The 26,045-nt window shown below is 38.3% G+C and overlaps 1 protein-coding gene across 1 annotated transcript in view; it reads right to left on the minus strand.

Moving 5' to 3' along the window:
• Window positions 1–4,185: 4,185 nt before the first annotated feature.
• LOC102217900 (mucin-like protein) overlaps window positions 4,186–26,045 on the minus strand; it is a 28,763-nt gene continuing 6,903 nt past the window's right edge. Inside the window, exons 5-24 of the mRNA XM_023327814.1 lie at window positions 23,416–23,549; window positions 21,692–21,859; window positions 21,390–21,569; window positions 19,706–20,285; window positions 18,612–18,752; window positions 18,305–18,522; window positions 17,574–17,649; window positions 17,191–17,481; window positions 15,568–15,804; window positions 15,332–15,481; window positions 14,874–15,052; window positions 13,286–13,478; window positions 13,077–13,196; window positions 11,998–12,123; window positions 10,926–10,946; window positions 10,777–10,838; window positions 10,503–10,686; window positions 9,597–9,725; window positions 8,715–8,853; window positions 4,186–4,806 (exon numbers count right to left, since the gene is read on the minus strand). Of these exons, the coding sequence (XP_023183582.1) occupies window positions 4,665–4,806; window positions 8,715–8,853; window positions 9,597–9,725; window positions 10,503–10,686; window positions 10,777–10,838; window positions 10,926–10,946; window positions 11,998–12,123; window positions 13,077–13,196; window positions 13,286–13,478; window positions 14,874–15,052; window positions 15,332–15,481; window positions 15,568–15,804; window positions 17,191–17,481; window positions 17,574–17,649; window positions 18,305–18,522; window positions 18,612–18,752; window positions 19,706–20,285; window positions 21,390–21,569; window positions 21,692–21,859; window positions 23,416–23,549 (3,470 nt within the window). The 3' untranslated portion in view covers window positions 4,186–4,664. The remainder of the gene's footprint in view (window positions 4,807–8,714; window positions 8,854–9,596; window positions 9,726–10,502; window positions 10,687–10,776; window positions 10,839–10,925; window positions 10,947–11,997; window positions 12,124–13,076; window positions 13,197–13,285; window positions 13,479–14,873; window positions 15,053–15,331; window positions 15,482–15,567; window positions 15,805–17,190; window positions 17,482–17,573; window positions 17,650–18,304; window positions 18,523–18,611; window positions 18,753–19,705; window positions 20,286–21,389; window positions 21,570–21,691; window positions 21,860–23,415; window positions 23,550–26,045) is intronic.

The raw sequence follows: 26,045 nt of genomic DNA on the forward strand, positions 1-26,045 counted from the left end.
GATGCATCCAAAGGTGCAGGACAGTGGCAGAGTCTTAGCCCAGGCAGCCACACAGCTTGAATCCAGCTACAGTGAAAACAGCTAAGGATGAACATGGATAAAAGATTCCCAAAATCCTCAGAGATTTTGGGAATCTTGTTTCCCAAAACAGTTGTTTTCAAACTGACCGATTTGATGTAATGGATGTCTTGAAGTTTTCTTCATATCTAAAATATACATAGTTTTCATGTGACTTCACACTTCCGTGAACTTTCTAACTGACAGCCATCTTGGCAGGCGGTTGCCATGGAGTTGTTATGACAACAATGAATAATCGGAGGCTGCTTTTCTGACATGTTTCCTTCTCATACAGCAGCCATTTTGTTTATGTATTTTTCTAACACACTTTGGTCAAGAGTTTCTACATATTTTATTTTTGTTGGTGTTGAACCCATGGATGCACTGCGGAGTTCTTGCCTACTTAGATTGCGGGTATCACTTCCAGTTCGGACTTGTGTGGACTATGACTTGAAACATGTTTGTAAACATGTTCAACAGTCATTCCCTGTGGCGTTCCAATTTATTTCACAACTGAATGTTTGTGCTTATGTGCAGATTAGGTTGTGTGTAGCAAGAAAACAGTGTTTTAGTACTTATTTCCTCACTCAACCTCTGACCAGATAATGACAGGAGTTCAAAACAAGCAGCATTACTTCCTGGCCAATGGAAAAACTTTATGACCTGCAGCAAACCGTACCCAGTCAGCAGGAAGGCTTTTTTTACAGCGTGCAATAAGACCATTAGCCATATACAGAGTCCAACAGCAGGATATGGCTGGCCTACCTGTCCCTGAGAAAATAACTTGAATTCCAAAATTAAGAAAAGATTAATGGCTTTAAATCAGATAAGAGGATTTTCGTCTGCTTCAGTTCCCAGCCCCTTTCAATCATGTTATGACGAAATGGATACACTGCTGAGCATTCCTGTCTAACAAATGTGTTTCTGTTTGCTGGGTCTGCCAGAAAGTCATCAAGTGTTGCTAAACCTGCACGTGTCTCTATTGTTTCTGTCTGAAAAAACAAACAAGAGTCCCTGCTGTTGCTTTGTTTTCCCTCTTTTCACCTCTCCCTCTCTCTCTCTCTCTCTCCTCTTGTCGCTCTCTCCAACTATCCAACGCTGTCCTTCTTGCCTGCTCTCCCTTCCCCTCATTGGCTTGCCTCCAGCTTGTCTGCTGCAGTCAGAGAGGAGCAGGAGTTCAAACACTGCAGCCTTCAGCTGCTTCTAGGAAGCTTCCAGAAATCTGACGGTGATTTCATCCTCGCCGAACACCAAAGGACTCACAGGTGTCACCAGAAACTTTCTCATTTACACAAACACTCCTTAAAGTCACAGTATGTAACTTTTACAAAAATGTATTTGTAGAGATTGTCATTATGTCGAATGAAACATTTAATCTGTGGAAAAAATCGAGCTCCCAGTGCTAACTAGAAACAACCAATCAGAGCGAGGAGGCGGGTCTTAACGCCGTCAATCATGTCTGTTCCTGCATGACTGACAACGCATGATCTCTCTGTTATGATACAGCTTCACTCTGTCAACAGAGCCTGTCCTGAATGCTAAGGCTAGTTAGCATGTCCACCAATGGCAGCAGATGTTTAGCTTGAAAGCATGCTGCTAAATGTGCTAATGGTGGAGAAACAACTCACCTCACTACAAAAACACAAAATCTCGAGAATTTTTGGTCGAGTTTCTAGTGCAAATATCTTAGTATACTTGAAAAAAGACAAAACTAACTTACAATTAACTTTTTAGCAAGATAAAGGAGCTTGTTTTAAGTCAATCATTTCTAAATATTGATGAAAAATTATTAGTTCAATTGGCAAATTATTTAACTTATAACGTTACAAGTGAAATAAACTCCCAATGGAACTAGTACTTTTTCATTAATATTAAGGAATTATTGACTTAAAACAAGCTTCAATATCTTGCTGAAAAGTTACTTGTAAGTTAGTTTTGTCTTTTTTCAAGTATACTAAGGTATTTGTACTAGAAACTAGATCGTAATTTCTAAATAAGATTTTGTGTTTTTGCAGTGCATTACAGAAAGGAACATCTATCTGCTGTCATCGGTGGACATGCTAACTAGCTTTAGCATTTAGGACAAGAAGCTGTATCGTAATGGATCATTCACACACAGGCATGATTGACAGCGCCAAAACCCTCCTTCTGGCTCTGATGGGTTGTTTCTAGTTAGCACTGGGAGAAGGCAGAGAAGCTCGATTTTTTTCCAGATTATCTGTTTGTTGTTTCTCCACCATTAGCACATCTCCCGAGGTTGATTGACAGCGCTAAGACCCTCCTCCTGACTTTGATTGGTTGTTTTTAGGTTGAGAGCTGTACTTTTTTCAGATGTCAATAGTAGCACAAATTAACTGTCTATCTGTCATGACATGGTGACAATTGTAACAATTTTCTAAAAAATATATATTTTTTGTTTAAAAGCTACATGCTGTGACTTTAACTACAGCAACAGAAATACAGGAAGGGTCATGCTACTTGTGTGCAAAATGCACAATTTAGTAAGCAACAGTAAAGAAAAGATAGATCCAGCTCTCCAGTCCTTGACCTCAGCCGGAGCGTCTGTCTCTGCAGAGGCAGGGACCTGCAGGGCCGCCGCGCTCCCCGCGCCCCTCTCGGATGATCTCATTCTGCAGGGGTCAGCAGGCTCGCCGCATGCTGTGGCCACTTCAGATCAAGGCTGCAGAGAGAGCAGGTGCCTCGTTAGATGTGTGCGCTTGCTCGTGGGGCCGGAGGCTGCGAGACTGCTGCGTCTCTGCTGAAACTCCACTCATAAACAAGTCTAATTGATCTTCCTCAAGAGAGCTACAGAGCGACTCAACGGTGACACCTGCTGACCAGACATGGAACTGCAGGGAGCTGGAGCAGACCTGAAAAGAGTGGTGTTGAGGATTTTTTAAAAATCCATTTATGGCAACTAGTAATACGTTCTCAGTCCAAACAAAATCTGTACATCGCAAGCAGTTTAACATTTGCAGCTATTGTCACAAATAAGTCCTTCCGAACATTTTAAATCAAATATTCTGATCAAGCTAGTATACTAGCTGACATAGTCCTGTAGTCAAGTAAAGTTTATTTGTAGAGCGTATTTAAGCAACAAGGCAGTTCAAAGTTGCTTTACACCATAAAAACAATACAGCACATGAAACAAGCAACATTATGTTTCGTCAAATGCCCAATTGTTGATCGATTTTCCAGTTATTATTAAAGTCAGTTCTAAACAACTAGGATTTTAGGATTAGATTGATCTTTTTGGCCAGAAATACTCTCTACCAAGGATCTTCAACTCCAGTTCTTACTTACGTTAAAGTACAGTGGAGTATCTGTGATGCTGTGGAACTGCTTATTTTCCTAAGGTATGTCATGATGAATTGTTTTTGTAATTACCAAGATGTTTTCAATATAAAAACAACCAGGAAAAGATGAAAATGGGTTTTTCATGGGTCTTTCAGCCAAAATGTCCAAGACATCAAATCCACACTGAAACAATTTATTACCTGAGACCAAATCAACATTCTTCCATGACAATCTAAAGTCTGAAACCTAGCAAAACAAAAACAAAACAAAAAAGTGGCGTCAACTGAAGAGGAGATGTACAAACTGTTGACGCCAGATAATCGATTGGATTTTTATTACATTTTTAGATTATACTGCTGCAATAAAAGACACATTTATTTTAAGACTTTTATACATATTTACAAGGAGGATATCAATAATTATGAAGGTCACTGTGGTGGTATGCATAATTCATGCATAAACTAAGAATACCTTCACATTTGTGTGCAAGTTTTGCATAAAATAAATAAGCTAGTTTTATGTTCAATAGGCCTCAAAACATCTTGGATTTAAATAGTTTTTAAGATTTATCACTTTTATATTTAATGTGAACAAACTTATTTACGTTTGCCTTGATGATTTGAAGATTATTAATTAAGGCTGAAAGGATAAATATTTAGCGTAAGCTCTTTGCTGCTCATCAGCTTCCAGGAAGAAACTTTTCTCCTAGCATTAATATTCAGCATTAATTCAACGCTGTATCAGCAGTTTGTTCTTGAAATGATTTCCACAGTTACATTTTCTTGAATGGAAAATTTTTTATTAATATTTTACAAGATATTTACATGTTTTTTTACTTGCAGTGCAGCTTCCAGCTGACACTGATTTAGAAAATGAACTAGGATGCATTTTAGCTACAAACAATAACTCAAGAGTTTGAAACTCAACGTTGTATGAATGGTTTACAGAAAACGGTAGCACCTTTTTATGGACTGGTGTATTGGAATAATGATCTCAGTAGATTAAAATCATATATCCTATGTGAATCTGACACCTGATACTCTGACAAATGCTACTGCTGGCTAGCCGCTAACTGGAAGATAAAAAGCACTGCAGTGTTTTACTTTTAATCAACACTTCTTGCCAAGACATCGGCGGCTTCTGCTGGGTCAGACAAATTGAAAACCGTTGATCAGAAAATGAAAATAATTCAGCTTTGCAGATTTAACTGGATGTTCAAGTAAATATAAATAACATTCACCCCCAGCGTTATTATCTGGTAATATGTCAGAGAAAGTGCTTGTGTTGCCGTTATTAAGCCGTTGGTGCCGCTATCTTGGCCGCTGCCGGGGCATGACGTTGTCTAAGACCCGAGGGCTGCAGTGACTCATGTACTGCAGGGCCGGGTCGGCGTAGTTGAAGGGTGGGGGGTTGTACTGCTGCTGGATGTAGTCTGGCATCAGGTGGGGGAGGCTGCAAGAGAAGAGGAACCAGGAGTAAACTTTACCGCCTGCAGTGGATCTCAAAAAAAAGATTTATAAACCTTTTCCACCTTTAATGTGGCACATATTCTGGTCAATTTAGCTAAATTACAAATGGTGAAAGATGTAAAAAACACACACAAAAAAAAAACACTATAATAATCTAGTTTAGTAAGTGTAAATATATGTGGAAAATAATGTTTGAAGCATCTTTTTATTCAATTTTAGCTTAAAAGCAGCAGTAACTTGTATAAAAAATATTTTTTGTTGAAACTGTCACTATGTTATCACAGTTTGCAGCTCTTCTGTCTTCTCCCAGTGGTACCTAGAAACAGAGTCAAGAGGCGAATCTTAGCGCTGTCAATCACCCCTGATTGTGGCGCTGCTCATCCCCTCTCCTTCTACCCCTCCTGCTTTCTGCTAAGCTACAGCTAGTTCACCACAACATACTCTTCCACATATGCTAAAGCTAGTTAGCATGACCACAGGTGACAGTGGATAAAGACAAGCCTGGATGTCAACTGGATTTACCGTATTTCCTGGACTAGAAGTCGCATAAGTTTAAAAAAAAAGCATCATAAAGAGGACATATATAATTTGATCTGGACTGGAAGTCACAGTACAAGTCAAGCTACAGAAAAACTAACGTTTTATTCAGTGCTGTGTGCATTTTTTTGTACCCTTCTTCTGACTGATACTATTGAACAGTTTCTGTGTTCAGCTGAAGGATCAAAGAGTCTAAATGACAGGAAAATCCTAAAAGTAGCGCCATCATTTATTTCTGGTGATTCGGGTTAACTACAACTGATGTTGGGTTGGAACTCAAGAAGAATGAAACCTGGAACTGAACCAAAATGATCTTTTTATAAGCATTGCCTTAAGTTTATGCATGTTTTTTTGTTTGTTTGTTTTGTTTTGTCTTAGATTTGTATCCTGAACGCATTGTGATGAGTTGGTTGAATTGTGCAGGGGAAAATAATAATTTTAAAATCATTTATCATGGTGTAATGTCCTTTAAATCACATAAACACAGAATGTTATTCACCTTTCTCTGAGCCACTGTAGCAGCGTTGTGTTCAGGAATAATTTAAGGGAATAATATCTGCAATTTGGGCTAAAAAGGTTTTGTTTGTATTGTGGTCGACTGTCTGCTCCTTTGAATAATAAGTCTTACATTTCCATGTGGTTTGAATGTCCTGGTTGTGTTTGTTGCTGTTTCTCATACAACACATAATATTATTATGATGGTTTATGGAAATGTTCGGATGAGCAACAGTGACTCATGCATATTCATGCCTCTTCTAGCCTAGATACCCAGAGAGTTGAAAGATACTGAGATCTGGGGCTAAAGCTGATTAAAAACATGGAGCTCACATCTGAATGCTTCTTATTTGCAGTTAAAACGCATTGTTACTCCTCTCTGTGTAAATATGTGCAGAATGTCCCTCTGGATAACGAGGCGCAGTCAGACCGCTGCTTAATCATCCCACGATAAACTAAAAACAAAGACAACACAACTTGTGAAATGATTGTGTTGCAGAGGCATCATCAGATTTTTGCTGTTTAGTCACAGCTTTCTCAGAAAATGTGAGTGAACCCTAGTTTTTTTTTTTTGTTTGTTTTTTTTAAAAGTAAAACGAAATGAATGTTTCTGTGGGTTTTATTTTTCTGCCTGCTAATCTAAGGTGATCCGACAACGCTGCCGCAGACAGTATTGTTGGACTCGGAGTGTGTTTGAGTGAAAGCGGAAAAAGGAGGCCAGTCATCAGGGGGATTAGGCGTCTCTGCGGCCCTCTAGCACCTGGTCCAGATGCCATACATCTGCACACGTACAGCAGCACACTTTGCTGCTAAGGACACGTTACAAAATACAATGTCATGTGCATCTGGAAAAAATACAAGAGGCTTTGCATTAAATGCATCAAATCTCTTCAGTTTAAAAACCTGGTTTTTAAACTGAAGAAAGTAAAATACTCATAATAATCACAACCTCTGCTCATTAACAGACAATATGTGTTCAATTATACGTAAAAGTTTACTTATACATTAAGATTTCAATTAAAACCTACAATAACTTAAGATAGGCATGTATAAACAAAATAAGACAACAAATTATGATAAGATTAATGTAGATAAGATTAAACTAAAGCAACGTGAGATAACAAGCTATGCTGATAAGCAACACCAACAATTAGAGGTTAATGCAAACTAACATTGAGCTTTGTTTAAGTTAGTTTAGCCAATATAGACCAAAGTAAACCAAACAAACCAAATGAAAGAAAAGCTAAACTGAAATAAACTCTATAAGAAAAACATGAGAGGTTTGGGTAATTTAAGTCCAGATAAAATAATTAAGCTAAGTTTTTCTTAGGAAAAGGATAATAAAACAAGTTTACTATAAACTAAGCTACGACATGCTAGCTTAGTTAGTTAGGCAATAAAATATTCTCAAAATTGATCTAAATTATTGGCTAAGCTAAGCTAAATTAAGCTAAGATAAAATAAGTGCAGTTTAATTAAACGAACTGTGAAATAAATAACTTATAACCAAAGAAAATCAATGAAATACGCTAATAAGGTATATTTTCTCCAGGCTACTGTCACAAACTACACTTAGCTACTTAGCTAAACTTAAAATCAATAGAAATAATCAGGCTAACATGTAATAGAAAATCCAGCTAAGATAAAAAAAATAACAGCTTTAACTAAAAACCAAAGTTACTAAATGAAAGAACAGACTCAAATAAAATCAGATAAGAAAGTAAGAAGTCAAAATAAGCTACACCATGCTAAGCTAAAGCTAAGCTAAACATTCCAACTAAGCTAAAACAGGTACATTATTCTGCTTTTGCTATTTTTATAAGTATATATAATTGTGGTTTTATTTTATTCAGCTTGGAAGAAAACAGTTTCCGTCCATCCGTCCGTCCGTCCATCCATGATCCTTTTTATTGCTCTGTTTTACCAAGCAATGCCTCCTCAAATAATCTTGTGTGGTATAAAAGTAAAGTTTCATAACTCGCACAAAGGCTGTTAGTAGGAAGTGTTTAGTTTAATATAGTACTAGAGTGGGCAGTTTGTCCTCCGACTGAGAAATTAAACGGGAGGAGGCTGGAGCTGCAGCAGCAGACGGGATTTACAGCCTCCTAGTTTCTGGGAAGAAGAACCGTTTCTAGCCAGGCCAATTTCACTACTGTACCTTGAAATACAGTAGTGAATTTGTGTGTCTTTACGGCAGTTTATTCTCTAACGCTCTGCATGAACCTCATCTCCCCCCGCCCCGAGGATCTGCTGACCCACCCAAAAACCGGGCTTCATATCCCAGTTGCTTGACAGTCAGAGCTCCGTTACTGCCAGCTTTCTAGGCCAATCAGGCTGCAGGATGTTTGCCGGTATGCAGGTTTGGAAGCGACTCAGCTAAACACAAACTGAACCGCCTGCAGTCTGATGTGCTGCTCTTATTGTCTGCATAGTGAGAACAATTAGGGATTGTTCCAGATTGGGATTCCCATAAACTGGAGTCAAACTTACCTTTTTTTTTTATCTGCATGATCATTAAAATTCACAAGACGATAAGGGCCACTGAGAAAAAAATGTCAGAATTCTGACTTTTATTTTCAGGACTTTTACTTCTTTCCTAATAATTGTGACTTTTTTCTCTGAATTCTCACTTATTTCTCAGAATTAAAAATTTTTTTCAGAATTTTGACTTTTTTTTTTCTAGAACTCTTAACTTTTAATCTCAGAATATTAAAGTCAAAATTCAGAAATTATTTTTTCCAGTGGCCCTAATCCTCTTCTATGTTAAAAGCGCCTCAGCAACCATTTTTTTTCAGTCGGCTTTGAATGCTGTGTCCTAATTAAAAACTGTAACATCTGCAACCTGCCAGTGCTACTCACTCTCCAGTAACAGTCTTCTTGCAGCAGCAGAGGCAGAGCAGAACGGCCAGAAGCAGCAGCAGGAGCAGAGGAATCCCGATTCCCAGAACCAAACCCAGAATGAGGTCCACATTTGATTCAGACTTCGTTAATGGCTCGTCTGGTTGAGAGAGAAAAAGAAAAGTGTTATTACATTGTAAAACCATACAGTTAATATGTTAATGAAAGCGGAGAAATGCAGCTTAATAAATTATAACAGCACTGAAGATTCAAACTCTTATTATAATCATATTATATAGAATCCTTACTTTGATGATTTTGCAGCTGACAGAATTCAGTTTCTTGGAAAATTTGATAAGCCAATAAAAGTAGACCAATGAACCTAACATGATTTAAAAGAAACTAAAGTTGTCTGGTCTCCCTCTGAATTCTCCAATAAAAAAAGGGTTTTAATATACAAATGTTGACGTACAAAAAATGTCACCCTAATGCTTGGTCAGGGCTCCTTTTGCATGAATCATTGCATAAATTTTTATTATGTTTTTTAAGCGGATAAGCTAATGTGTATTTTCCAGGCACATAGTGCCATTTTATAGCACAATCAGGGAACTTTGTCTAATTTAGATGTTATAAAAAATGCTGCATATATCAAACATGACTTAAAAAAGACTTTTCAATTTGACGCCTTGAAATTGGGCCTCTGTCTCTTTAAGAAGCTCCTACTCTTTCTGATACGCCGCCTTCATATCGTCACCACAACAATGCTCCTCCATTATTCTGCTTACCAGGATAATGTGAGTTGAATTACTGAAATAAACAAACTTTTTAGTGATATTTTCACTCAGATGTCATCGGGTTTTGCTTTGCTTTTTAATTTCTGTGTATGTTTTCCAGTAAACTCACGAGTTTTACAGGACTGGATTCCATCCACAACAGTTGTGCCATTGCAGACACACAGGTAGCCTCCGTAGGTGTTGGTGCACACAGCAGGTGAGACACACCCCGTCTCGTTGGCCTTGCACTCATCTAAATCTGTTTACAGAATCAAAGTGAAGCAGCAAATCAAAATCTTATCAGGTATTTTGGCCTATTTTCTAGTGCAACTACCTCGGTACAGTTGAAATAAGACAAAACTAAGACATTTCACTATAAACTAGACCAAAAATACTTGCTAATGTTTTGTGTTTTTGCTGTGCAACTTTATGGTTTGTTTTTTTTGACGTGTGCAGAGGTGGGCAGAAAACCCCAAAATTATTCTCAAGTAGGAGCATCAGTACTTCACCATATTTCTACTCAAGTAAAAATAAAAAGTATGAGCTAAAAAGTCTACTCAAATACTCAGTAACTGATCAAATTATCAATCATTTAATATTTAAAAAGTACTTAAGCATAAAATATAAGGTTAAGAGGAAATTTTTGTATTTTAAAGACCAAATAGACAAAAATCATTAAAAATAACAAAATCGGGCAAAATAAATATTTTCTAAATCAATTTCTTTCAATAAAAAAGCTGCTAAAACTTTAACAAAAACTGCAGGTGTGTGTCTGTCTGGTGGATGTTTGGTTAAAACATGTTTGTTTTTCATTCAGTGGGTAGAAAATCCATAAATTTTACTCAAGTAAGAGTAGAAATACTTCATAATAAAATTACTCAAGTAAAAGTAAAATGTACAGAGTAGTAAAACTACTCCTAAAAATATTTTTTTTAAAAAAGCTACTCTAACAAATGTAATTGAATAAATGTAAGTAGCTACTAACGAGTTCTGCTCTATTGTTTACTATGCTTTGAGCTACACAGAAGTATTTTACCATCAATTTCCACGGAGTTGATGCCGTAGTATCCGCTGACTCTGGTCAGGTAGTCCTGGATGTACCAGTGGGGCGTGTCGCTGGACACATTCAGCCGGTACTCTTCCATGCCAGGGTTGGATGCATCTTTCAAACTGATGTTGTAGTACTTGTTTGCGAAACCTTTGGTCAGAATGTCATCCAGCTGAGGAAAACATTAAACCATCACTTTGCCATCAAGCAGAAATTATCAACGCAATGGGGGGAAATCAGAGCGCGCTGCCTAACCACACACCTGTTCGCGTCCCGTCGTTCTCTCATTTGTCCAGTTCACGGACAGATTGAACATGTTGTACCCTGAACAGATACAAATTTAGAGAAATTTACAAATGTCTGTAAGACAGATGGAGCTACAGTAGTGAAACTGCTGGTAGGAGCCCAAACCTGGAGGATTCATAGAGTTACCTGCATAAAAAACAAAACAAAACAAAAATCAAAGACGGTTCCGATGGTGAGCTATTTTCTTTGAATTGTAATAAACTACTGATTAAATATTTATTTCATTCTGGAGTTTAAAATGTTCTTGTCATATATTGACAAACAAAATTTGAATGAAAATGGAAAATGAGTAGTTTGAAAACAAAAATCTTATATAATCTAAAAATCCAAATTTCAAAAGTTTCAAATTTTTCTCAAAAGTCAATTCCTTTTACCAGAAGCTACTAAACATCAATCAATCAATCAGCCATATAGATATATTGTTAAACACAAAACAGGCAATGTGCACATATAAATATATTATCTTTGTATGATGCAGCACTTTACTGAATCGATATGCTTCATTATTCCTTGATTTTCTTAAAAGTAAAAATTGATCTCTTTGGTTTCTTTAGACAGATTGTGTCATGAATTGTGAGTTTGTGGATGGACCAAAATGCAGAAAATACCTGGGAGCATGTTGAACGTTTTAATGGAAAAACCAACAAAAACCTCAGGGAACAGAGGGAGCCAGAGCAGAACAAAAACAGGAACAAAAGCAAGCCGGGAAATAACAGGATTCAACTGGATTTAGCAGGAGGAAATGACAATGAGTTGGATATGTAATGAAAAGGTTGATTACTGAACATATTAGATTAGATTAAGAAAGAGTTGCAGGCTGAGGAGAGAGAAAGTGGCACAAGGGGCAAGCAAATGAATCTAACACTAAAGAATAACTAGATATAAGAAATATAACTAACCTAGAGTAACAAGGAAGAGACAGGAAACAAACATGGACAGACTAAGGAGGACTGAACTGAAGTAAAACAGAAACAAGACTGATCTAATCAAAGAAAGAGACTAAATAAACAGAATAAACAAACCTGAAAAAACAACTCAAAACCAAACAGATTGTTCCATAAACAGAAATACAACGTTCAATAGGTTCAGGTCTGATTTTGGGTTTTTTTAAAAATCTCTGATCCTCTCAAAGTATCAATGCTGTCTATTCAGTAAATCCTTTTTGCTGGTAATTTACCGTTAATATCAGTGTACGTACCACATCCGTCTTCATATCTGCATTTACAGTCGAAAGATCCGTGCTTGTTCACACACTCATGCGTGGCATTGTTACAGGCCATGAGCTCCGCACATTCATCCACATCTGCAACACAAAGACCAACAACGACTCAAACAATTCACCCATTACATGGCAAGACTTTTATCATCCACTTTTTGGTACAAAGAGAGAAAAACAGAGATAAACGATAAATCATGCCAATGGAAATTATTGACTTTGTTTTAATTTATCATGCGATTAATTGATTTATTGATTATTGTGACAGGCCTAATTACAACTGCAAATGTTTGAGTATTAGAGGGATTTTTGTGATAAATCAACTCAAATAGAAGAAAACACAATAAATGAGAGTCAGTTTCTTTCACTTTGATCAACCTAAATATAAAAACAAATCACCTTCAGAAGTTGATTAATTAATAAATAGAGTCCAGCCGTGTGTGATTTAATTTCAGAATAAATGCAGGTGTTCTGTGGAGAAGAAGTTCTTTCTAAGAAGGATTTTTCATTAATCAACTCTAATTATGCTCTCCATGGGACTGTTATACAACAACAGCGTGTCTTCAGTCAGAGGCTTCTTCAAATTCACTGCAATCCAGACTGCTATAGCAGAACCTCCCCACCTACACTGCAAAAACACAAAATCTTACCAAGTATTTTAGTTCAGTTTCTATGAAAATGTCTCAGTTCACTGGAAATAAGACAAAACTAACAAATAACTTTTCAGCAAAGATATAAGATGGAAAAATGTTAAAAGTAAAATAATCTGCCAATAGCTTTTCATCAATATTTAGGAATTATTGACTTAAAACAAACTCCAATTTAAGCTAGCTGTAAGTTAGCTTTGTCTTTATGTCAAGTGTAATAATATATTAGCATAGAAAATAAACTAAAAACAGTTGGTAAGATTTTGTGTTTTGCAGTGTTCAGCCTGTGGAAACCGTATGAGAAATTACCAAAAAAGACTGCAACTGTTATTCCACAAAGATGTAAAGCGATGGAGTAAACTGAGTATAAATACTTGGGTCGACATTAAGCACCTGTGCAGTTGTATCCGTCTCCACTGAAGCCAGGTTTGCATGTGCAGGAGTAGCTGAGCTTGGTGGATAGGCACTCTGCATCCTTGTGGCACGGGAAGGTGAAAGGAGGGCTACACAAGTCTGGGGAGGAACACCAGGAAACAAGGGTAAGGACAGGAATTGGGTCTCAGGTTGTGAGATTTAAAAACGATATATCATGTACTACAGACCATATTCAAAGCATTTGTATCCCTGTTTGCCGTTAGAGACGGTGTTGCCAGGACAGTCTCCACAGCTGAACTGGTCAGGGCCGGACTTTGGATCGCACTGCACCCCTCTGAAACACGGTTTGCCCCGACATGCGTTTGTTGTGTTTCCACAGAACATCCCGCTGTATCCCTTCGGGCACAAGCACCCAACTACCTGTAAATTAAATAAAGATGAAAAAGGAAAAGATTAAGTTAGGACAAATTTTAAAAATAGACACTTTTTTACACCACTGAATGGTTTTTCTCAAATTAAGAAACTGTGACAATTCTAAGCTTAAATTAGTGTTATTCTCAACAAAGACAAAATGATATAGTGTCCAATTGGAAAAGTAATGGACACACTTGATGTTATTTGATGTTTTGTCATTGCTACAATGTTAAATTCCTTCACAGACTAAAATATCCCAAGATTCAGCCATGATGTAGGTTATCTGATGAGGCTTGTAGATGAAGAATGTTTTAGTGAAAAAATGATAATCAGAACTTAGAAAAACTAAAGGAGAACACAGGGAGCCAGAGCAGAGCAAAAACACCAGGGGACGAGGGAAATAAATCTAAAACTAAAGAATGAGTGGACATAAGCAGCATAGTTAAACTAAAGCATAACTAGACACAAGAAATAAACAAACTAGAGACACAAACTAAGGTCTGAAATTAAGTAAAACAGAAACATGGCGGATCTAAAGAAACAGAATAATAAACAAACCACCAAACAACAGGTTGATTGCAGGCTGACTGGGTTATTTTTGCTTTCACTAAAGAAAAAAATGTTAGAAGCTTACACTGGTTGTGTTTTTGGGTTTATGTCATCTTCATAAACATTTTTTGAATATACTTTTTGCCTAATTTAATTTAAACAAATAATTGAATAAATTAAAAAGGATTAAGGAAGTAAAACAGAAAACTCAGCAAGATTTCAGGCTCCATGTTAACTAGAGCTTGTGTTTGGTTGCTAGGCGACAGGACATATGCTGAAGGGCTCCAACGGAATTGGGACACGCCCACTGTGCTTCAGCTCCTCCATGCCACAAAAAAGGCGGGAATCACCATGGCAACAGTAGATTTTTATCATTCTGATGAGTGTTTAATATTCAGGGTTGTCACTGAACCATTTTTAGGATTACAATGACATACAAAAACAAAAAATAAGTATTTGTATTACCACATAAGTAAATTAGCTGATGGTACAATTTTGCTTACAGAGTCTTCATAATTAATTTAGTTTATTTTGGATATTTAAATGTCTTCCAAAACGATCTTTGAGAATGTGCCATTACTTTTATGTCACTTCTAAAATGTCAAAACAACAACATTATCGTTTATCGCAAAAACGTCTGGTGCAATTTATCATCCTGCAAAATTTGTGATCGTCAATGATGCAAAAACAAATCAGATTTCACAAAAAAATTGGAATTGAGCATTAAAACATAGCCATAGCTGCAAACGGTCAGCAACTCCACTACCTCCGCTTTCAAAATTTAATTTACACTTTTGCTTTTGTCTTTTGAAGAAAAGGAAAAATAACAGCTTAAATCCAGGAATGCAGTACCTGAAACTTTCCCTGCAGGTGATTCTCAGCCACGCTGTCATACAGGCAGGTTCCTCCGTTAAGACAGTTGCAGACGCGCAGGACAGGGGTGAACAAGGAGCTCGTCTGCCCGTCACTGACCTTGACAGCCAGCTGGTAAGGCTTAGTGCTGCGCGGTGTCCATGTCAGGTAGCCGTTCACTGGAAGGGAAGAAGAAAGTCACGCACCTACCAATTACGCATCGCAGTTGTCATAGCAGGAAGAGGCTCTCCGTCTGTGTGACTCAACTGTGGCCTCGCCGTCCAGCTAACAAATGTCAACAGTGATGCCATCACTAACAGTGATGGATGGAGGCAGAGTGTGTGTGTGTGTGTGTGTGTGTGTGTGTGTGTGTGTGTGTGTGTGTGTGTGTGTGTGTGTGTGTGTGTGTGTGTGTGTGTGTGTGTGTGTGTGTGTGTGTGTGTGTGTGTGTGTCTCACCCCTGCCAACATGAGCCTCTGAGCTGGCGAATAGCAATGTGTAGGTGATGGGGTCACCGTTTGGGTCCTGAGCGACAATTTGAACGCTGACCTGAGAGTTGACCTTTGTGTGTATCACAGCGGGCTCTGTCACTACAGGCGGCATGTTGCCTGCCGGATCACAAACATGTCGCACAGCATTAGGCTCAGGCAGAAACAGAAGCACTTCAAGTTCTGGAAATGCTAGATAAATGTACCGAAGAGGAGAGCCAGGCTCCTGAACTGAGTCTGGGCCTCCAGAGTCTTCTGGCCCAGGTAGGCGTTGCCGGACGCCACGCTGTCCTGAACGCACTCAACGCTGTTTTTGCAATTTCTCATCTGCGTTTCCAGCTCAGCAGGACTGAGGCGTTCCAGCAGCGGCGCGGTGGAGTTCAAAGCCAGGGGGACGTTTTGAGACGAAGAGACCAGCAGGTTCTCAGGTTTCGGGACCGCCCCTGGAAAACGGGTGAGATGTGAGCAGCAGGGGCGTCACTAGGGTTTAAGGACAGGGGTGGCTCAGCCCCACCAAACGTAGCTGGTGAGCAACAAAAACCCTTTTTAAAACACTGTTCGGGGTAAAACAAACATCCTCTACTACAAAATGTGACTGTAAACAGTTAATCACCACAATAAAATGGTTTCCCAGATTGCTGAACAACATTTGTGTAAACTTTCATGCTTGCATCACCTTCTAAGCAATTATGCACATATTTTACACACAAAAATCCCAAACTATGATTCTATAAAGGAAAGGGAAACAGAAAAATTTATGATCCTATTTGAGTAAATAAATTATACTTTATATGATTATTTATTTGAATTCATACTCTGGTTGCATTGAAGTTCAGGAGAATATCTCGTGCCTATTGAAGTTAACCTTTGGTTAAAAATATTAAAAAAGAAGAAAAAGAAAAACACCAAGTTATTTAGAATAAAATAGAATAGAATATACTTTATTGATCCCCAAGGGGAAATTGCTTATTTGTTGAAAGCTACTCCATCTTAGGTAATAAATACAAAGTTTGTAAAATACATATATACTTAAGAGTGATAAGTTCAAAATGACTAGAAATAAACAAATAAATAAATACATTTAGAGGAGTTTGATAATATATTAGAGACACTTCAGCGCCTGGAATTAGGTGAATCGTTCTGGATGGAAAGTCCAAAGCGCCGCCAGTCGCTCAGTCAGCTCGCAGCTGTCAGCAACTGTCTTTCTTTATTTAACAGCTTTTCAAACAAAAAAATTTGACATTGGCCAAAATCAGAATCAGCAGGTCAGGTACTGAAAAAACACAAAATCTTACCAAGTAGTTTTGGTCTAGATTCTGCAAATATCCTAGTATACTTGAAATAAAACAAAACTAACTTACAAGTAACTTTTCAGAACGACATAGAGACTTGTCTTAAGTCAATAATTTCTTAATATTGATGAAAAAGTGATGGTTCTTAAAGTAAATCAGTTAACTTATGACATGGGAAAAATGTCTTGTTACAAGTTAAATAATCTGCCAGAAGAACTAGAACTTTTTCATCAATATTAAGGAATTATTTACTTAAAACAAGCTCCAATATCTTGCTAAAAAATAACTTACAAGTAAGTTTTGTCTTATTTCAAGTTTGCCAAGATATTTGCACCAGAAACCAAAAATACTTGATAAGATTACATTTTTTTGCAGTGTGGCTTTTTACAGATCAGTAATCAGGGATCTGCCAGAAAACTGCAATCAGACCCTAAAAAGTCTTTTCTGAAGTTCAGACTGGAAATTAACTTCAGATAAGTTTGGGTTGAGTTGTACTGGGAAGACTTTGTCAGAAAACCGAGTCCATGTTTTACTTACAGGACATGTAAAACAGCTTCAGCTGCTCCTCCTCGGGGGGGTTGAGGTCCTGGGAGGGGACGACCTTCCCGTTGGACATGAGGAAGTCATCGGAGCGGTTGGTGCTCCAGAGCCCCATCAGACCCACGGTGCGTCTGTAGAAGTTCTCCGGGACTTCCACCATGGCCGCCAGCTGACGGTAGCCTTCGCTTCGCCAGACGACCACTCTGAGACCGCTGGCATAGACCGCTGCACAGCGATTCACCGAGCGACAGCGCACCGCAAAGCTCTGCTTGTTCTCATACACAACACCTGGAAGGACAGGTAGAGGCACGAGATGTTCTTCTTAAGATCTGTAAATTATATTTTAGTCATGCACATCAAAAGTGTGTGATGCATTTTACCGATTCTGACAGAGAATTCAGCATCATCCACAAAAATCTGCAGTCCGCTCTCTTTGTCAGAGCATCTCCACTCAATCTGATAACAGATAAAGATTAAAACTAGTTAAAGGTGCAGGTACAAGTTTGTTTTGCTTTACTAAAACTAGCATAAAGGTAAAAAATGCTGGAATACTGTATTTCCTTTTGTAACTCTCGATACTGACCTCATAATCTACCTCACACTGCAAGAAAATCTTAAATCGTACACCGTATTTTTGTCCAGTTCCTACTGTAAATATCTTGGCACACTTGAAATAAGACAAAACTAACTTAAAAGTAACATTTCAGCAAGAAACAGGAGGTTGTTTTAAGTAAAATATTCTTTAATGCTGATGAAAACTGGCAGATGTTTTCACTTATAACATGAGAAAACATGACGAAAGTAAAAAATCTGCCAGTAGAACCAGCACTTTGTCAGGTTTAAAGGTATAAATTCAGTGAAAGTTGGTGGCTGAACAAAACTGTAACTGTCAGTCCAAATTATGTGAAAATCGTGTATTGTTTTTATTTCACTTTTCAATTATGCACTACTTTGTTTTGGTCTATCATATAACATCCCAATGAAACACATAAAACTTTGCCTGTGCTCCAATACGTTTGAATAATCTGATTTAATCTGAGTTAAAAGGATTATTCTCAGAGGTCAACATGACTTTTCCAAACGGTGAGCGTTGCCGTCGTTGCATCCTGACCTTGCCGATGCCTTGGTGGAAGGCAGCCATGCGCACCACCACTGGGACATCAATGATCTCTCTTGCGACTGTCTGCAGCTTTTCAATCTGTCCTTGTAGGGTGAAGATATTAGAGCCGCTTGCGGATGAGAGACGTAATATCACAAACTCCCCCAGGGCCCTAAACGAGTACTCTGCCCCATCGAAGGTGATGAAATGCAGACTGCCGTACACCAACGCTGTAGGGAAATATTGTTTTTCACTTTTAAAGTAAGACTAAAATCCAGATAATTTGCTCGTTTTAAACTTTTTTCTGGGGATTCCTCACCGGTGCCCTGCGCTGCCCCACTGGAGTTGCTGCGAATGCTGGAGACATAACCTTGACAGCGATCCAAAGGTCTCTTTCTGAGGTAGAGATGGCACTGGGGAGAGTCGATGCAACACCACTGAAATGGGAGGAGATCCCCGTCTGCAAGGAAACATTTGGTGAAATTATGTCTCTTATAGATGCTCAGTTTTAGCTGGACGATCCAACGAGATGTCTGGGTATTAAAGCATTGGAGATTTTAACCATACAACAATATATTCTGTTGTTTTTTGTTTTTTTTACAGAGCTCTCCAAATCTAAAGTCAACTCTTGCAGTAAGAAAACACCATAAAACTCTTTGACTAAGTTTATCTCTAAACAGCAGAGAGAAAATCAGCCTTGAGGGAAGCAAAAACAAATGTTTTGTATGGTCTATATGAAACATGTTCATTACAGTTTTTGCCCCAAATCATCCTTAGATAATGAGATTTCAGTCTGCTCAGTTCTGCTTTTAGCTGTTTTAGGGCGTATTGTCACTTTAAATCCAAATAAGCTGCTGCTGGCCACGCCCCCAAACTCAAACTTTGAATAGCATCAGTGGAGCCTCCTGCACAAGCAACAAGAATACAACAAGTGATTTCTGGATGGTATGTCAACAACAAAACACTTGTCTTTTCCAGCAGCCATTGTGCAGCATTAAAACCAGGTGACTGACTACTCGGGTTGCTAATTAATGGGGCTCGGCTGGGCTCTGCTTGCTAGGTAACGGGGCAGCGCCTGCCAATTGTGACTTAATAATCAGAAGGTTTTTGGAAGAGTTCGTTTTCCAGACACCAAAAAACATGAACTTATTCACAGAAAACTGCTGGGTGGGTTTGTTTCTAGCAGTAGAAACTCAAATGGAAGTGAAATTTGCATAAAAGATTCCAATTAACGTTGGATTTTTCCCCACTGAATGAATGCGCAAAATTATAGGTTAAATTTCTCTGTGTTTAATTATGTTCCTGCAATGAAATATTATTTTACTTTATGGAGAAATTTACCAGTGGAACAACAAACCACCCATTATCTGTACTCCACTGTTTCCAGGGAAACCAACCACTTGAGGGTCTTACCGATGTGTTTCTGAGTGCTGTGTCCGTAGAAGTAGCGGTCATTGTACCCCGCCAGCAGGGCACCTTCCTGCTCGTACACACACCTCTTCCCGGCGCCATACTGGTTGGACAGGAGCGACTTAAAGACCTGCCCAGAGGTGCCCGCCCACCACTTCTGGACTGTCTCACCCGGGTTGGAGAGGTCCAGCAGGAGCGCCTGGTCCTCCTGTGCCTGCATCTGGGTGCAGGGACAGGAGGGCAGCCCCAACATCCACACGGTCGGGTCCGGCTCTTCCTTCGACCAGGCCTGGCATTTGATTCCAGCATCTGCATTCGACCCTAATGGTCCAGTTAAATCATATATCAGCTGGCCGAGATTCCCCAGTGTTCCTATAACTTCATTAGGTCTATATCTGCCTGCGCGCCCAAAGAGGTTCCCTGGAGGTTTGGTGGTCTCCTTGAACGTGGTTTTTCCGTCTGTGTAGCCGATCAGAGCATCGTGATGCTTCCTCAGCCCAGGTCCCCATTTCATCTGCCCAAATCGCAGAAGGGCGAAGGAACGCACTCCATCTGTTGTCAAGATACACTGGAAGGTGTTGGTCTGCAAAGGAAAACCATTTAAACTCACCAAATGCTACAAAGGTTAGCAACTCTTTAAATTGGATCAAATACAAGGAATAACTGCGATAGAACAGGTAAGACTTCACTGCACAGGAGTCACTGAAGATAGGGGGAAAAAAACAGGAGTAAATTTCCACCAAAAAAACTAGAAATTTTCTACAAAACATTTCTGAGCTTCAAAAGTCAAACATTTGCTGGAAAAAAACTAAAACATTTTGAGATTAATCTCAGGATTTTTATTTTTGGAAAAAAAATGGAAATTTTTGAGTTTGAAAGCTCAAAAATGTGCAACAAAAAACTTGAAATTTGTTTCAGAAATTTTCTACAAAAAATTTTTTTGGAAATTTCTGAGTTTCAAAAGTCGAAAATTTGCAAGTAAAAATTCAGAAATTTATATTAGAAATTTTCTAGAAAAAAATTTGACATTTTTAAGTTTCAAAAATGTGAAAAAGTTGAAGATTTCAATCTTTTCAAACTCAGAAATGCCCATGTTTTTTTTTTCTAGAATGTTTCTGAGATTAATCTCAGTCTTTGGGGTTTTTTTCTAGTAATTTTGTTGCTTTTGCAGCTCAGAAATATTTGGATTTTTCTCTAAAAGATTTCTGAGATTATTCTAAAAATGTCTGTGTTTTTCAAGCAAATCCTGGACTTTCAAAGCTCAGAAATGTTCTTTTTTTGAGAATATTTTTTGGCAAAACTTTACTTCTTTTTTTCTATCTCCACAGACATGATGCAAAAAATAAGACGAATGGCAAAATCAAATCCCACTAAGACACCACCAGGTGGCACCAGATACCAAACCGGAAATCTGTACAGAAACCACGACCTATTCATTGACTCGCCTTAAAAATCTCACATTGCACAACAACATTTAAAGTAGGACAACCAAACAATAACACTCACTGATCCTTCACATCTTTATGAATCAAAATACAGGCAGGTCATATAAAAAACACAGTTTAAATGCTCAATACGCTAGAATTTATTTATTCCAGTGATCAGAGTTGCATATTTAGTGAGGAACTTAATATATTTTATGTTTGTACTAATTGTTTCTGTGTCAGGGTTTTAAAGGTGACCTGACCTCTGACAGGTTGACCTTCTGAAAGGAGACGGGCATCACGTTTTCCCAAGTGATCTTCATGATCCAGGTGGGGGAAAACGAAGGCCTCTGTTTCAAACCCTCAAACTTTGTCACTTCATCTGCTGTGCGTTTGAAAACCATCTGGGAGTAAACATCCGATGCATCCAGTTCTGAATATTCCTAAAAGAATCAAACAACAACGATGCAATTATTGCAAAGGTTAAGTAAGATTGATTGGTTTAAATTAAACCCAATTTAAAAAAACATATTTTTCAGCGCGTTGGTCTTTGTTTTCATCTGACCTGATAGTGCAGCTTCCCGTTGCCTTTGGTGAGGTCACCATCATCCCAAAAGACAGCCAATAATGGCACTTTCACGTCGTCAGGGAAACCGTCAGCAGAGGGAGACGGGAGCAGGTATTGTTCGTTCTCAGCCAACGACTGAAACTGGACCAGGCCGTTATCAGAAAACTGAAAAAAATTAAATAAAGACACAGTCAGGCTCTTTACTGAAAGTAAATCAGTTGGTACAATGTTCAGACATCAAAGTTTTTTTCTTTCTGTTGAGTTTAATATTCTGAGAACCGTGAATAACCAAATACTCTGATGTAAATATTACGCCTGAACATTATTATTACTGAATATGACTCATCTCATAACGTTTGCTGGGAAAAGCTCCTGAACTCACCAGGATGTTACTTTGGTCATAGAGCGCCCTCTATTGGCGCTTCTGGTGAAAATGTGCATAAAACGAATTCATCTATTGAAGTACAATAATCTCAAACAGAAACATTTTAGAGGAAAACGACGTTTCAATTTAGTAAAATTATTCAGTGTAAAAAAAACACAGTAAGAATTCAAATTTATTTGAAATATAACCGAAAATTTTCAGTAATTGATATAGTAATTTATTAGTTTAGACCTCTGGAACTAATGTCTTCATTTCTTATCATCAACATGTTTCCCAGTGTTGATGCTAATATGATATGATTTTCCATAAATACTGCCAGATCATTTCTAATAAGTTACACAGGCACTGCAGGCATAGGACGACCATTCAAACAACATAGTTTCATAATAAAATATGTTCTTTTAAGAGTTAATGAGTCTCTCTGTTATATTTTCCTTGCATTATTGCATAAGTATAACACATATTATTACAAAACAAAATGGTCTGGCTAACCCATGAATACCAAATATTCAACTCTGCACGTCACAATTTATAATCTGTTTTTTGTGTGTTTTTCTTGAGAAAATACAGCAGCTTTAAGAACCAATATGGCATCAAATTGACAAAATATGTAAAATACTATATAGGAGCACAACAGTTCTGATTAGAGCAAAATCTGACTAAAAGATTGAAACTTTGAAAGTGATTTTTTAAAATGATTTTTGGATATGCTGAATTTTACCAAGTATTTTTGTCTAGTTTTTAGTGTAAATATTTTACAGTGTATATCCCACATTTGAATTAAGACAAAACTAACTTACAAATAACTTTGTAGCAAGATATAGAATGAGTTTGTTTTAAGTAAATAATTCTTTAATATTGATCAAAAGTACTAATTACATTGGCAGGTTATTTCACATATAACATGTTTTGTTACAAGTAAAATAATCTGCCAGTGAAACTAGTAATTTTTTAAAATCAATATTAAGGAATCATTGACTTAAAAAGCTCCTATATCTTATTAGAAAGTTAATTTTGTCTGATTTGCAGTAGGAACTAGACTAACAAAATCCTCGGTAAGGTTTTGTGTTTTTGCAGTGAAGCGTTTGAAAATCTTCAACACTTTAAAACATCAGGAGATGGAAATCTGATGCACTCTCCCAGAAAACTGAAAACAGAGAATCGCTGGGTCCTTCAGAAGGATAACGATTTGAAACATATAATCAAATCCACACAGAAATCAGCCTTCATTCATGGTGATGTCAGTCCTACAAACCTATAGAAAACTTGTCAGGTGATCTGAGGAAAAGCGAACATGATGTAGAGAGACTGTGTAAGAAGGAAAAGTCAGACTCACAAATACTCTGTCGTACAGTTTCCCCATGAAAGGAAACCCTGCTTTTGGCGTGATGTATGGAGAATTTCCATCTTCTGCTTCTATTTTCACCTCTCTATCTCCAGCCTCTGCTCCGTATGGGTACAGAGAGCTCTCTGTGTGGAGAACAGGCAGTTAGTCAAGTTTGGTTTTTTGGCTGTCAACCTAAGGCTGCGTTCCCACTGCAGCCCGAAGTGACCCAATTCTGATTTTTTTTTTTCGCCATTATGCGACCTGTGTCTGATCTTTTCATGACAGGCTGAACAATATAGGTCGGGTTTTTTCTTTTTCGAATGCGACCCAGGCCTCTTGGATGTCTGATACGTATCTGATCTTTTCAAATGTGACCTGAATCCTAACGATGAGGTGATGAACGTCACTGATACTCGACAAACGTCAATATTCTGCGTCCTGATATGCGTAAGCGGGAAGAAAAACAACAACCATGGCGAACTATAATGAGGATTAAGTTGTTAATGTCCAGCCTCCGGCCAGACAACAACTTCAAAATCGTTAGCTATGCTCCACCGTTAGCATCCTGTGTTTACTTCCGCCAGCACTGAGCACTTCTTCTGTTTTTTGGCACTTGGCAAAACACTGAGCACGCTTTCTCTGTGTGACGTCATTGCGCCCTCTACTGCGCATGCGAGATACTTTGAGCTCGTTCGCAGTTCACACTGCTGAACACAGAGGTCGCGCATATTTGGAAGTGTGAACGACCACGCCAAAAAAAATGTGATTTGACAAAAAAAATCGAAATTGGGTCACTTCAGGCTGCAGTGTGAACGCAGCCTAAGACAGTATGGTTTTCTCTGCCCTCTTTGTTTAAGACATACAGCTAAGAAAAAACTTAATTTTGCATTTTAATTATTTTAAACTTGTAATGTTTCACTTTTATTGCTTCTTTATTTTTCAAAGTACAAATGGTTTTAAATGGTCTTAGCAAATATTGCTTAGTTTTCTTGTAACAGCACTGTTTTATCAAAGTAAAACAAATTAATTATTTTTTGTTAAAGGCAGCACTGGTAACTGAGAGGGCATCAGTGGAATACTAACATCGATGTAATATTGATGGTTTGGACTGGTCCAGCTAGAGCCCAGACCTGAATCTAATAGAAAACATATGAAGGGAGCTAAAAATTAGGGTAATGGTAAGGAGGCCTTCCAACCATCACCAAAGATCAAAACACTAAAGAAAACATGAAAAGAAGGTTTTGATTGCTGTAATTCCACAAAATATTTATAATTTATTATTCAGAAAATTATGTTTAAATAAGGAAACATCAATTTCTTTCATTTTAAATAATATTGCTTTTACATAGCTTTTTAGCGTTTTAGAAATGTCTGTCTCAGAATTTTCTTGGTTAAATTAAAAATAATTTTAGATCTAAATCAGTCAGGTATAACAATAACTTTGCGATTAACTACATACACGACTGGAAGTTGATTAGTTCCTTATAGACTTGGGTTGTTTTTTTGTTGATCGGGTTGTTTCCAATCAACAAAATGAGCAGCATAAAGAATTGGTTATAAAAATGTAATAAAAACAAATGCATAGCTAACCCATTCTGGCTAAGGTATTGCAAACTGTGTTGTTTGCTGGGCAGGAACAGGCGTAGCTCCCTGGTAGGTTGGTACAGGATGTCTGATGAGGACACCGGTTGGGGGACACACACTCATTCAAGTCTACACAGCCTTCTTTTCCAAGACCGTTATCCTTGGTAGCTTCCCAGCCTTGGTTGCATGAGCATTTGAATCCTCCTACATAATTGATGCAGGAAGCAGCTGAGTGACACTGCCCATTTTCTTGCTGGCATTCATTAATGTCCACACATAGGGGCCCAATGCTGAGGAAGCCTGGCATGCAGACACAAACAAATGATCCTGGGGTGTTATGACATTGAGCGAGGGAGTGACAAGGGTTGGTAAAGGCAACACACTCATCCACATCTTTGCACCAGGAGCCATTCCCAGTGAAGCCTCTGTGACAGTGACAGGAGAAGGAGCCAGGTGTATTCCAACAGGATGCCAAGGGATGACATGGCGAATTCTCACATTCATTGCTGTCGACACATGCCTCATTCTCCTCATGGTAACCAAGAGGGCAAGAGCAGTCGTATGCTCCCGGTAGGTTTGTGCACACCTGATCAGAGCGGCAGGTGTTGCTGCTCTTACATTCATCAATATCCTCACAGCCAGTGTCAATGGGTTGATACCCAGGGGAGCAGTGACAGAGGAAAGACCCTTCTGTATTGTTACATATAGAGTTTTGTGGACATGGGCTACCATCTGGGTGAAGACATTCGTCCACATCCAGACAGTTGATACCATTCAGAATGAAACCTACATTACAGGGACAGAGGTATGAACCTAGAGTGTTAACACATGTGGAGAAAGGCTGGCATACTGAGGAGTTGAGAAGCTCTGAGCATTCATCCACATCCACACACTCTGTACCATTACTCAAGAATCCTGTAAAACAATCACAGTAATAAGAACCAAGAACATTCTGGCATGTCCCATTTGTGCAAAGCTCTCGCCCGTTGTTTTCATTGCATTCATCAATGTCCACACATAAGTCAGTACTATTGGAAAACCCAGTATCACAAAGA

The sequence above is a fragment of the Xiphophorus maculatus genome, chromosome 22 (assembly GCF_002775205.1).
Source record: "Xiphophorus maculatus strain JP 163 A chromosome 22, X_maculatus-5.0-male, whole genome shotgun sequence".
NCBI classification, from domain to species: domain Eukaryota; kingdom Metazoa; phylum Chordata; class Actinopteri; order Cyprinodontiformes; family Poeciliidae; genus Xiphophorus; species Xiphophorus maculatus.